This window comes from Sinohyriopsis cumingii, chromosome 17, assembly GCF_028554795.1.
Source record: "Sinohyriopsis cumingii isolate HCF-2022 chromosome 17, ASM2855479v2, whole genome shotgun sequence".
NCBI lineage: Eukaryota > Metazoa > Mollusca > Bivalvia > Unionida > Unionidae > Sinohyriopsis > Sinohyriopsis cumingii.
Genome location: NC_142977.1, coordinates 116,608,050 through 116,623,289, shown reverse-complemented (window position 1 = coordinate 116,623,289; position 15,240 = coordinate 116,608,050). Strand labels below are relative to the sequence as shown.

The 15,240-nt window shown below is 37.1% G+C and overlaps 1 protein-coding gene across 1 annotated transcript in view; it reads right to left on the bottom strand.

Annotated features, from left to right (window-relative positions):
* LOC149779722 (stromelysin-1-like) overlaps positions 1 to 14,630 on the bottom strand; it is a 79,669-nt gene extending 65,039 nt beyond the window's left edge. Inside the window, exon 1 of the mRNA XM_089940581.1 lies at positions 13,272 to 14,630. Within this exon, the coding sequence (XP_089796707.1) occupies positions 13,272 to 13,553 (282 nt within the window). The 5' untranslated portion in view covers positions 13,554 to 14,630. The remainder of the gene's footprint in view (positions 1 to 13,271) is intronic.
* Positions 14,631 to 15,240: the final 610 nt, after the last annotated feature.

The window sequence follows — 15,240 nt, the reverse complement described above, 5'->3', positions numbered from 1 at the left end:
AGAGACTAACAGACAGACACATGTACATAGATAAATACATCCGTATGTACATACACACACAAACACACACAGACACACACACACACACACATGCATACATGCATACATACATACACACAGTGATTGGTTTGGAGATTGGTGGATTCATTCATTGATTCATTGTCTGATACACTGAAAGACAGATTGCCAGCTAGCTGGCAACATAAATTTGTTTAAACCAGAAATGAAGAAAATATTGTTTCATTTGGTTATTTAACTTCGGTCGATCCAGGAAAATGGTGGGGGGGGGGTAACGATTAAATGAATCCTAGGTTATATTTACGTTGCTGTGGCAAATTTCCTTCTCCATTATATCAAAATGAGTATGCGCTGTGTGTACACATACGATCGACAGTCGAAGACCAGATAAACTGTAGAAGCAAAATGACATGCGACACTCACACAGAAGCCAAAGCAAGAAAGACAACTCTTACAGCTTTAATGACACATCTGTAGTTACAATAACAAATTCTTACGACCACACTGGAATAATCCACTACAAAATCTCCACAGGTTTACAGATTCGTTAATTATGTTATAATACTGGTCCAAGCAAAAGCTTTATTGCATTATAGAACTACAGATGTATCGCATTTTCGAAACTTAGAGCACATTTTTGAGTGATATAATAAAATAAAATCATGCCTCCGAATTTAAGTTCAACAAGTTTTTATTTTTAAACGGCACTTTGAACACTTTGTTGGCTCCATCAAGCTGAGGCAACTAACAAGCTGGCCTTGGTAGGTATCGAACCTGTGACCATTAGATTACGAGTCCGACGCTCTAATAACAACTTGAACAGGTAAAGGAAACATATATACATGTCACCACCACCTCTTGGAACAACGGCAAGAAAAGATAGATATACAATACGAAATGGTATCAGCGTGGACTTGAATAGTTCTAGAAAAGATATATATACAATACGAAATGGTATCAGCGTGGACTTGAATAGTTATATATATAAACAGGAATAAATATCGATGGTGTAAGGGCGATGTGTATCCAAGGAGGATATTCAGTTTCGTTCTATTATTTTTAATTTCCAGAGTTTTTTTAAAAGAATTTTTCTGAAGGCTTTACATGGAAATCAGTCCATCATACATAAGTAAATATGCATGGAAATAATTGCATCATACATAACTAAATATGCATGGAAATTAGTCCATCATACACAACTAAATATGCATGGAAATCAGTCCATCATACACAACTAAATATGCATGGAAATCAGTCCATCATACACAACTAAATATGCATGGAAATCCGTCCATAATACATAACTAAATATGCATGGAAATCAGTCCATCATACATAAGTAAATATGCATGGAAATCAGTCCATCATACATAAGTAAATATGCATGGAAATCCGTCCGTAATGCGTAAGTATATATGCGTGGAAATCAGTCCATAATACATAACTAAATATGCATGGAAATCAGTCCATCATACATAAGTAAATATGCATGGAAATCAGTCCATCATACATAAGTAAATATGCATGGAAATCAGTCCATCATACATAACTAAATATGCATGGAAATCAGACTATCATACATAAGTAAATATGCATGGAAATCAGTCCATCATACATAAGTAAATATGCATGGAAATCATTGTATCATACATAACTAAATATGCATGGAAACCAGTCTATCATACATAAGTAAATATGCATGGAAATAAGTCCATCATACATATCTAAATATGCATGGAAATCAGTCCATCATACACAATTAAATATGCATGGAAATCATTGAATCATACATAACTATATATGCACCGCCTTCAACGTGTGATGTAATAATGTTCGTCAGTATCTATATGGAATGGGAACGGAAAAAGGGAGGAAGCAGTACAATTGCGTTTCTGAGTACTTATAGCTAATGTATAACCGCTTAAAAGCAAGAGTTAATACTGGATCATATTTATTGTCATCTCTTTTCATTTCGTACAGAAATCCAGATTTTACATTGTAAAATTAGCTATAGAGTAGTTGTTCTACGGCTTATTATTACGTTCAAAATTACCCAACCCACCCCCGTATGACACCACGGAAACACAGAGAGAAAAAGCCTTGCCTTATTTAAAAAAATAAAATTAAAATAATTAAAATTAAAATGTACAATCCAGACATTCAGAGCTGAACTATAATTATATGTTATAAATTTCGATATTTCCTAAATTATAAAAAAGAGTAGACAAAATCGAAACTTATGATAATGTTCCAATTACTGCAGCGACTTGTTTTCGTTCTTCTAAAGATTATAAAAACCTTGAGTGCTTCATTCAAGGTCAAACGTTAGTAGAGTATCTGGCACACATGTTATGGAACAAAGCATTGAACAGCCTGTCTTGTTTTATGGTAATTGTATCTAGCATATTCTTCCTCCCATTCACCATACGACCGGACGTTATCAGGGGGCGCTGTCTCTCCGTTTCACCTCTGTCAATGACCCTCTTAACGGCAACAAAAAAATCCGGATCTTTGGTTCCATTCATAAAACATATCATCCGGTAATGTAACAATACCACACTCTCGGAAATAAGGAGTTCGATTTAAGTTACTGTATATCGCTCTCAAACGTTCTCACCTAATTTAACCTAATTTCACCTTCTGCCAATAAAAGTACGTTTCAACCATGCAAAATGTGCAAAGTGTGCACTTTTTATAAACTGCAGGGTACCCAGTAACAGTTCAAAAGATCGGGAAGCCATAAGTGGATACAAAGATCAGTGTAAAGGTCTTACGATGTCAACTATATAACATTACCTTTTACTTTTTCCACTGCAGTTGCTTTTCTTCATTATATGCACACTATTTTCCTTGATGTAGTACTTGTTTTCCTTGATGTAGTACTTGTTTTCCTCATAATGAGCACATCGATCACAACTTGTTTTAGGCCTAGCAATCCAGACACTTATAAATTCTCACTTTTTAATGTAGGTACGCTTTATTTTGTGTCAAATATGCCAACCAGTTTAATACTATAATTTTATGGTTTCTGTATATCTTTTAACACTAGTACAAACACAATTTCTATGAAGTGACACTACAGTGCCTTACAAGAAGTGAATGTGACCAGTAACGTAGCAACAAATTCTGCGCCCAATTCCTCGCAAGATTTATAGATGGTTCATAGTATAGGTCCCCTCCAAGGTAAAAAGTTGTTTGATAGGAATTAAACGACTCCAATGGGTATGCCATCTCCCCCCCCCCCACACACACACACCACTTGTCGGGGTTGCTTGGGTGGTTGCTACGCCACTAGATGTGTCGAAGAAATTGATGTGTTATGCCATACCTGCAATACTGTCTTGCTTGAAAATAATTTGAAAAAAGCCTTTGTTGTTCGTCCTTCAAGCTCGAGGATGACAATAATATCACAACATGGTTTAAAAGAGCCAACATTTTTATTGACGTAACGTTTGGCATGAAACGGATATGCGATTTTCGAAAACAGAACGGGAAAAGTACTATTATAAAGGATTTGCTCAAATTGCAAATTTATATTTTCAAGAAATGTTACAGTTAAAAATGATTATAAAATTGTATTTCATTTAAAATTCTATAAAAATGATTATAAAATTGTATTTCATTTAAAATTGTATAAACAAATGAAATGCGCATGACTGATGGACCAGAGTCTTAGATGTGGTCAAATGCATCAGGGACCGACCATTTAATTTTTTTTTTTTTTTGGGGGGGGGGGAGCTTAATATTTTTTTATTAAAATTCAAGCCCACAAATAGATTGGAAAAAAATCGTTTGATCCGCTTTGTAAAATAAAGATCTTATCTATCTATTAATCAAAGAATTTTGTCTTCACTAACACCACATCCCCGTAATTGGTAGGTCCCAAATCTCCGAACTTAACTGATGATTCATCTATCACAACAGACCGTTCGGAACTTGTTGTAAGACGATAGAAAATGATGGCAACGTTGTTGATGCGTTGGTATTGTTCTGCAAAAGACTTGTCTGGCTCGAAGTTGTGTTTATGACTCATAGACTACACGCTTTCCTCTGGCACAGCAAGACGAATGACGGGTTTCGACTCCCGTATCTAAAAGAGCGGTATATTGTCTGCTGTAATCGGTATTGTCATTTTGAATCAATATTGAAATGTTTGTAGTAGACAGCAATCGCCTAAGGAGTGTAATTTGTCATTGTCTTTTCCATCAAAAGCATGGTAACAAGTACCATATATTATGCGTGGTTCTGACTGATTTAAGTCAACCAGCCGAATCCCTGCGAAATGTACCCTTACTTGGAAATGTACCCTTACTTGGAAATGTACCCTTACTTGGAAATGTACCATTATCTGTATAAGGGTCTGAATACATTTTCTTTTCTAAACTATTGACTCAATCAAGGTTTGAAGGCTCGTGTTTTTCTATATGAACGTTAGAATAAATTTAGTAATACGAAATTATACTGGATTTGATTTGTGCTGCAACATATCTTATATTTATATGGTGATAAGTATCGATGTGATTGCCAATGAACAAAATGGACATACATCATGTAAGAACGAATCTAGGACCATATTAAAGAAGTCATCGCCGCCATTCCCCCACCAACACCCAAAAAACAACTTTGGTCCACGTTTGATTTCAATCGCATTATATCTTCTTCATTAGCACGATGATGGAAATATCGTCAAGGTATATAATGGATACAGAAAGATATATAATAGCAGGTAGGTAGGTAGATAAATTGGTAAGTATATACACTGATGAAATAAGCAAACAAGGTAACGTTGCACGTATACGCTGTTATTTGGAAACTCATAATACACTATATATTTAATACAGAGCAAAATTTATTTAAATTCCATACAATGCATAACTTCTTAGCATGTAACTGGTATTAAATTCAGCATTAAGTCCAGTAATGCAATGCACATATTCTCCTGTATGGATACTGGTATCACGTTAACAAGTCCAATAATGCAAGGAGAGACGAAGGATTGAATAGTTTCCGATTTTATCACTTTTTCTGTGATTTTACGAGCTGAGTTGGATGGATGTGCATCGCAATATGAACCACATCCATTAGTAACCATTAGTATAAAGTTTTAAACACACTTTATAAATTCTAGAAACAACAGTATGGATGGAAAATAAATAAAAGTTTTCTATGGAATGATCGGAATTTTTATATTTTCGCTGCACCTATTTGCCCTTAACAGTCCCAAAACGAGCCTTTACGAATAATAACAATGGTAACCATCCTTCAAACCATCATACTAATTGCATTTGAGGTTAAGAACCATACATGTACACACCATTGTGAAACATATTGTGAAGGACTGAAATGCCATATACGTGTGGTTTTATTTACTCTGCCTTTAACATTCACGTCCAGAAAATCTCCTCTCTCTCTGTCTCTGTCTCAAATCTTTTGTCACTTTTAAATCTTTACACAACGGACATCATATGTATGCATCTTTCCTGGTGTTCGAGGATAACCACAAAATCACTCCCAGTACCTGACTTTCCTTTACCGAGAGTGATCATTTGTGCAAACATGCCTATTAACCCATACCCCACTATAACTGCTCTCAAAAGGATAAAGTACCTTTAAAATTCACATGAAAACTTTATCTGGAGGTGCAACTTTCTTGTCATACTTACTGTTTACTTAGAATGAGTAAGATGTAGGTGACCAATGGAGCCAACCTGTTTGCCTTGGGAAACGTCCATTTGTTAAGCTATGGCTTGAACTTATACAAGAGTGAGGTTTACATAGAAAACTTGCACCTTTGCACTTTAAACACTTTAGCCTTTTTGTCTTTAATCAATTATTTGTGGGAGTTTTAAAAATCTTTACCTTTTAGATTTCGTCTTCCTCGTGCACTTTTACTTTTGATCAGAGGGTTTTATTTACCTGATGATTCATTTCTATATAGACTTTGCTTAGCTTAAAAAAGCCAAGTCCCTGCTGGTGTACCAATTATACTCGAACCATCCAGCCATCCATATCCATCCATCCATCCATATCCATCCAGCCATCATCCATATCCATCCAGCCATCCACATCCATCCAGCTATCCATCCAACCATCCATATCCATCCAGCCATCCTCCGTCACCGTTCCCAAATTTGTAATTGATATTTATCTAGCCGATCCGGGTAGATCAGATGAATCGAACGCGTACCACTTGGATCAAGAGTCTAAAATCCAGCTCGAACATATGAATCTATAAATAGGAAAGGTTTTTCTTCTTCTTTTTTTCTTCTTGTTTTATGTGCAAGTTTAGCCACAATATTGGTTATATCATGCCGAGGAAAGAGGACCTAAGTGTATTTCATAAAAATACGCCGAGGCACCCAGCCCAGGCTGGTCTGGACGGGAATCGAACCCGTGACCTTTGCATTACTATTTGAACGCTCTACCATCTGAGAAACTACGGCTTCTTCGTAAAGAAAAATGAGGTAGGTACTTTTCAAATAATTATCAGTGCAAAACATGAGTACAATCGTGTTAATTTCATTAATAGGATTAATGCAAATTACTCCAAAAAATGTAAATTAATGTCCTAATAATACAGGTGTAACCAAAGACTAAACATTGTGGGTGCCTAGCACTGAATCGCGTTTATGCATATAAATGAAGCAGTCGGATAACGATAGTATATCAGATTTGCCTAGTATTGAGATGTCTACATCGTCCTCATATAGGAAACTATTTTTTTTAAAGTTTTTTTTTTTTCAGTTCGCACGTACGTGATTGTATTGCAAAGTATGCACTTTTTAGCTTATTCCATCAATCCATATTTCCACTCTTCCTACCTACCTACTTACCAGCCTACCTACCTACATACATACATACACAGGCATGCATGCATGCATACATACATACATACGCATGCATGCATGCATACATACATACATACATACATACATACATACATACATATTTGTGTCTGTATACGTGGCGAGTACCATTAAAGCTATATATCTATGACTAAATGTGCGAATACAGCCGTATTCAACACGAACCATTATGGCTACATCTACCTTTTATCTACACACATATATCGCCAGTGCCATTTGCTCAGTGGCGAAGCACCTTGACGATTTGCCAAAACCAGCCCATTGACTCCTAGCATGCTTGGGTTCATCATTAACGCGAGCAGATTATCTCATTGCAGTGATAAAAAACAAACTGTACAAGTAATGCCACTTATATACATTTCGACACTCCCCTCTTCAGGCCCCTTTTCTCATGATGATAGGGGCTATCAGGCCCCGTACGAACCCTCTCTTCCTGTCTTCAGATATAAAGCAGACGACTCTGATTAACGCATCTATCCGTGGCCCGGGTTTCCACACATCATAAATCTTTGACGCTGGTACTATCTGCACAGGTGTCGTTAGGGATCTGGAATTATAGACAGCTCCCTCCTCTGGAGGTGGACGGGCGAAGTCTTTAGTGTGAGTATATGATGAGACAATTTGGGCTACAGGTTAAAGACCGATCTGCAACAAAGTCTGGAGGAAGGCTCTATTTTCTGTGGGTTTCAGAGAAATTCAGTATCAGGATGCAATACAATTACGATTTGAGCATGCGTGCACCAGTTTTAAAAATCCGTTGGATTATAAACGTTCCACTCTTCTACATATGCCACCTGACAAGGGATGTTAGATTTCAAAACATTTATTGTCATAAGGGGTTAAAAATATATGGCGAAGTGTACGGGTCTGAGCACACAAGTGAAAACCATCCTCCAAATTTAAAAAAGTGTCCCTACCTCACCACGCATCATCCCAATATGTCTACAAAATTTGACACTGTCCCAACCGTTCATGAAAGTTTCTAGAACAGTTTTAATATCTCTCTCTCTCTCTCTCTCTCTCACACACACACAACCAACCTCATGCACGAGAGAGAGAGAGAGAGAAAAAAACAATTAGCACTGATATTCTTATACAATTGTGAACAATTTTCTTTTAAGCTATGAATAAGTCAGAACAAATCGATACCAAATGATCGTCTCAACAAAATGAATTTCGCGTAAAAACAAAAATCAAAGAATACAAAAATTGTCAATACACACCTGTTAAGTGTTACTAAACGAATAGGTACAGACTGGTACCCTTAATTTTGTTCTGATTCAAGTGGAGGGAAATTGCCTCTCATCCATACAGAATGAAATATGACTCAACACATTTCAGTCAAAGTTTCAGCCAACAAGCACAAGCATTTTCAGCACTTTGTTTAAAACTTCCTTCTGTATTACCATTAAATATTATTTTTTATAAAAATAAAAAGAATTTAAGTAAACGCCCCATTATAAATCCCATATGGTCATCCTGTTTTTGCTTTGTCGTTTAATTTGTTATGGTGTGTGTGTGTGTGTTTGTGTGAAAGAAAGAGAGAGAGATAACTAGTGTATCATCAGCTCACTGATACTTAAAAAAAAAATAATTTTTAAAATTCTTCTGTTGTAAATTGTTGTATTGTATTTTTTTTAAATGTTTGTTCAATTGGAACTTATATCAAGAACAAAACTTGGAAATATTCCAAAAGTCAAGCTCTTTTGTTTACTTCGCTTAGGTATAATGTATTTCAAAGCGTTTATAATTAAAGTTGATCCCTACTTCATTTCGCTGCTTTCACTTGCGAGTTTGTACAAAGTCCGCATGTCATAAAGTTTACGACGCAACAGGTTTGTACATGGCCTCCATACTAACATGAATCAACAATCAAAAAGGGATTGTTCGAGGCTTCGAGCAACGTCAAGAATAAAAAATGTATCTAGTGAAGACAGCTTCTGTGCCTCGTCTACATGCCCTTGCTTAGGCATCTTCAATGTTTGCATGTATTATTCTTATTCGCTTGATTACTATTACGACTGGAATTCATTATCGTTAGAGCCAGTATTGTTCATAACAGCCTATAAATCAAAACACTTATACTCTGTGTGTGTGTGTGTGTGTCTGCCCTTAACAATATGTCAGTCATATCACTACGATGTCTGCAGTGTGGTAGTCTATAGTGATGTATAGCACGGGGCATCATGCTGCAGACATGTAACATCATGTCCCACCCAGTGACATTATCCTGACACCAGGCCGACCAGTGCTAACACTAACCTCTTACTGCTAAGCGTCACTTAACAAATCTGTCATGTCAATATTGGCTAGGAGGCAAAGGTCAGTGTATGGACTGATTAACTGACTTATGTTGTTTTGCGGGATTAACATAATTTTTCAGTACACGATAGCAGTACATGGCAGCCAGTATATTTGGTCGAAGAAGAAACCAGGAAGAACCATCGACCCTAGGGAAACTTTATAATATACCATAGCTGTTGATGCCAAGACTAGAACCCAGGATGACAGAGGTGAGATGTGAGTGATCTGCAGAGGCGAACGCCTTAGAGTAGACCACAAGGCCATCTTTCCCCCACCCCCACCGAGTTTTACTAACCTGCGAGTTGTAATGAAATGGATACTAGATGAATCATTCCGTAATACCATTTAGTTAGAATCTGTTGTTTAACGCACACAACACAGTAAAAAGAATTATCTGGGAATACATATTATTATCAAAACTGACAGATCTGGGTCTGTGCAGTTTGCAGATGGACTCGTCCAAGAAACGATTATAGCCGGTACGAAAAAGTTGTATAATCGCATAAAGACAGAAACATAAGTAAAAGGAAAAATGTTATTGCAGAAGGGATAGGTAACTATTATCTACATTGTATTGTAAATATACAAATTATATAAGGAACACAGTGATGAAATAAAGCTGATTGGAAAGTCTTAACATATGTATATAAGCGAAATAATAATAGGAGACGAAGATGACAGGTACAGATGTAATTTAAGTATAAAATATAAATCTGTTGAGTTGGGCTTGTTGATTGTTTGTTTGGCTTTGTGGATTTTAATGACATTTTTCAGCACATGATAGCTATATATGGCGTCCAGTATACTTTTGATGGAGGAAGACCACGGGAAGAACCATCGACTCATGGGAAGATACTGGCAAGCTTTCTCACATCCCTAACTTTGTGAAGACGACACTAGAACTCCAGTGGACAGAGGTGAGATGTGTGAATGATCTGTAAGGGAGATCGCCTGAGACCACTCGGCCATTCGGGGCACATGTACGTTGGTTCTGACATCAGATTTCACAACTTTAGCATAGTTGTGTGTGTGTGTGTGTGTGTGTGTGTGTTAGTCTGTATATGCAATAGAAAATAGAATTCTCTCCCATACCACACGCATCTCTCTCTCTCTCTCTCTCAATTCTTTTAGATTTCCCTCCGACAACACTGTATGCGGCTTAAAAGCGAAGATACTGTTTGTACTGACCATTCACATCTGTTTGGAACTTAGTAACTTTTCTTTATATACGTACATTACTCATTCACTTCATTTTTCGGGCACACCATCATACTGTATGACCATTCTGAAAGTAATATATTCAATCCTTTGATCTAGCAAGAGTTATATTCTTTCTGTAGAAAATATACACAAATCCACGATGACTGAAGTCTCATGCATGTGAATTCTCTACTTCCCTTAGAGACAGACCATTAATTTTAAGCAAATCGGTTCCAGGTTAATTTTAATCAGAACCTCGTCTTTGTCTGATCATGCGTCTTAACCCAATTTTTCTTAGATGGGCACGAGATCAATCCAAGCCTGTATACGTTGTCTGACCTGGCAGATCTAATTCATTCGAGGGCCTGATTATTGGACTGAAAAGTTTACCTTGATGGAGAAAATCTAGGTTTATAAAACATGGCATAGGGCCAAGATTTTCTTTAATCTGCTACCTCTGACGTAAGCATTTTGATGTGTTATGATGCAAAAAAGGGCACAAGTTTCTGGGTCAAGCATAATACGATAAAAAGGGAGAATGTTTGGAGTTACGACGATCGGGGTGCACATCACGTGTTAATAGCGGTGGCCGGTTGTAAGATAAATATGTCTGGCCCAGTACATCAGGCCAATTTGTTTATTGTGACTGCAGATATGTAGGTCAGGATGTACCATATGACAAAGTCATAAATTATCAAACTATATATATATATATATATATATATATATATATATATATATATATATATGCGTTCCACTCACAGAACCATATGGTTACACCTGACATCGAATAATGTGGTACTGTACTGCCAGCATCTTAGCATGTCTGAATCTCACGGAAATCTTGAACACATGATACAAAACCCACGTTTTAAAGTGGTTTTTTTTCCAGAAACTGTAAGTGCGACTATACATGACCTATTGCACAGCTTGTAACTGAGCTTTCTCGTCTTCGACACATATGCATACAAATGAGCTACAGAAGGTATCCTAATTTTTAAATTCCCCTCATTTCTTTAAATTCACTCTAAGGCCCCATAAAATATGTTTACGGTCCGTCGACCGTCCCAGATTTTCTCTGACGACCTTAGCACCTACACCAACTAAAATTACAAAAATTATGGAAAAAATTACAAATTGTTTAAAATTGATTTGTGCGCTGACGAAGTAATTGAAATGTTTAATACATTATATACACTTCTCTCTCTCTCTCTCTCTATATATATATATATATATATAGAGAGAGAGAGAGAGAGAGAGAGAGAGATAATTTGATATAATTTGCCCAAGTGTTTCAGGTATATTGTGATTCTATAATAAGTATTTTATCTAAGTATTTCTCATTTATATTTGATTTGCTGTATCGACCTATCTTGAAATTTTTCGACCTAATTACGTAAGTCATCTGATCAACATGACATAATATTAGAGATGTGCCTAGACATTATATCGTTGTTACTGTGGGCTCAAAACTAGTGCTGAATCACACACACATACACACACACACATCCCCACCCCTTTTTGATCCCATCTTGTGTGTATGCTTAGATTAAGAAAACAAGATAACGTTGTTGGAACATATGAAATATCAGTGATTATCGCCATTTTTGTTGGGATACCCGAGTTAAGTGCTTATTGCCATTGTAAGTGTGTTGTCTTTGTTTGTATACCCCAATTTAGTGCGTTTACATGGTTTTCGGGGTATACATGAGTCGAAATCATCGCTATTGTTGTTGGTATACCTGGATTAAGTGCACTGCCATTGTTGTTGGTATATACTTGGGTTGTGTGCATTTCCATGGTAGCTGGTATACACGAGTCGAGTTATTTGCTTTTGTTTTTGGTATATCTGGGATGAGTGCACTGTCACTGTTGTTGGTATACCGGAGTTAAGTAGTCTATCGTCATGGTTGGTATAACTGATTTAATTGCTTTAACATTGTTGCTGATATACCTGAGTTAACTGAATTGCCATTGCTTTTGGTGTAACGGAGTAAACTGCATTACTAATATTGTTGGTATACCTAACGAAAGGTTACCATTATTGTTGGTTTACCTGAATCAAGTGCACTGCTATGGTGTGTGTGATTAGGATTTTTAACGTAACTTAATTTGTCAGTCATATTGCTACGATGTCTGCAGTGTGGCAGTTTATAGTGATGTCTAGCACTGGGGCATCGTGCTGCAGACAAGTAGTATGATGTCCCACCCAGTCACATTATTCTGACACCAGGCCTAACACAAACCTCTTAATGCTGAGCGTCTAGCGAGGCAGCTGTTAGTACCATTTTTGTAAGTCGTTGGTATGACTCGGTCGGGGATCGAACCCACGACCTCCCGCTTCCGAGGCAGACGCTCTAACCACTAGGCCACCGGAGCGGTCACTGCTAAGGTTGTTGGTATAGTTGAGCAGTAAGAAAAAAAAACTATCGTTGAAGAAAGCCTAGACATTTAGTGTGAGGTATAAAATGTAGTACATGTACAAACACTGGTAAAAATAAGTGATTGGCATCAGACAATAATGGTGGCAGAATGAGGATACTGAGGTGGAAAGATGAAAATAAATGGATTTTTTGGGGGTGGGGAGAGTCTCTTATTGACTGGCACTAAGGATCAACATACAAGAGTACCGATAAATGTATGACACCTGTAAGGATCGATACACAAGAATACCGGTAAATACATGACACCTGTAAGGATCGATATACAAGGGTAACTAAATAATTTCTAGTGCCTGCAGAAAAACTGGTAACCAAATATAAGCAACATGCATTCGTTATATTATTATAAGAGCAAAATTTAAGATGGTCTACGAAGAAATACCCTTCATGAGTATAGGTGGTGAAAGTGATAAGTGGGTGAGTGGGTAAAAGGTTAACTTACCAACATTCGGCTTTCTTGTTCTTGGTAATAATGACTTCCCCCGGATACAGGTAAAGATCCCACGCGATGCAAAAATAATGAAAATATCACAGTGAACATTAAGACAGACAAACTGTATCGTGTCCTGAAATACTGGGCTGGTGATGAAGAAATATCCCCAAAGGTCCGTCTAGACTTGTACCCGTTTTGTTTGCAGCAATACCCGTGTCTGCAAAATGGACACATGTTGTATACCCTAGAATCATTAAATTGCACGTTACTCCCGCAGTTCCTCTCATCCATGGTGAAATAGTTCAGTGATAACCGTTTGTGAAACTAAACCCCCTTTTCCAAGATATCTAAAGAGACCTACTCCTAGCTCTGGCTATTGACTGATTTCAAGCTGCTCCAAACCACAGCAGGTCCATGCGATAATGCAAATTCAGCAGAACGATAAAAAGCGAAGCGTTTTACTAAACCAGGTTTGAAAACATTGTTGGCTACGGAGTCTAAAGTACAAAATAAAATCACCTCATTTAGATATCTGGACTGACTTAATTAGGGCTGATAATCGTGGTAATAGCATCTAGAAGGCCAGCTACATGATAGCAGGCACTAGCTCCACGATGACTAAATGCCTCCCTTGAATAAGCTTCCCACTTAGTCAGATGTGCCGAAGTACTGAGCCTCTGTTTATAATCAAGACCTTTCTTTTAAGTTTGAACAGACTCCCTCTGTCCGTCACAGCTTATCTGGTGAGCCTACTAGTGAACCTCGGTGTTCTCATGTATCTAACGGCAGTACAGGCTATAAAACGTCGATACTAATACTATTGGATTAGTCGCTGTGCTGTTCGTACGCTGCTAGCCTCAAGTTGAACTGACATGCCCTAGTGATGATCTACCTGCTTATATAGTTTCTTGCTGCTTTGTTTGTATTGGAGAGTTTATTTTGCCTCGTCTAAGGCTCTCGTGTTGATGAAATAGAGTGCGCCCTATACATAAAGTTCCTGTGACTTTAATCTTGCGTCTCGTTCCACTCTTACCAATGAAAAAAATAATACGGTGTATTTTTTAAGGACATCAGTACCACAAGAAAAGTGTAGTTGTGTTTGGTCTTTCCAACCACTAATGTATATATATTCTCTCGTGCCCAATAATTGTGGATTCTAATTAACTGAGTCAATGCCACACCATCCACACGCATATTATTACGTTGCCTTCCGTTGTTATGCTGAGTAATAATATATGACAGTCAATTCATCGTTAAAAGCGATATTGTCATCCCAGTCGCAACGTTTGACTCATTTAAAGGCTTCAACTGACCGTATCCGTTATATTGATCTAAATTTTCATCTTGGACGTGATTTTCTTCACGTGGTATTTAGTCGTTTAAATCTTCTTACATAATAACGTAAATATTATATTGTCGAAGTTATTTGACATCATAACATCTCAATCAGACGATAAAATCCATTATCTTGAGCACTCCTTCACAAATACTTTTCCTGCCCTATCATCGAAATCGTGCGACTAGATCCTGAATAAATTTCCCGTTTGCCGATTGATACCTTTATTAAAATTAATGTTAAACAGCTGGCTCCGATACGATGACTCATAGCAATGCAATGGCCCTAAAGGGAGACTGCAATGGAGTAATAAAAAAAATCAAGGCTTAAGCCGAGCCACGTGTGTTCATTTACCCTTTGTATTGCCTTAGTTCCTATTTATGAAGTATTTATCTCAACTTTCTGTTCTTAAAAAGAAGTAAAAATTTGCGGAGGCAATATTGATAGAAGGAATTTTCTTTCTTGCATTTAATTTCATTGTTAGCTGATGATAAGAGTCTGGGAAATAAACGCTGATTCGTGCCCTGGAAGGAGATATTTTAATTGAACATTCCATGTAGTCATTATTCCTACAGCTTATCCAACACTTATAAAGACTTGTCATAGCTAGTTTAGCAATGGAGCCCTCCGAAATTTACTCCA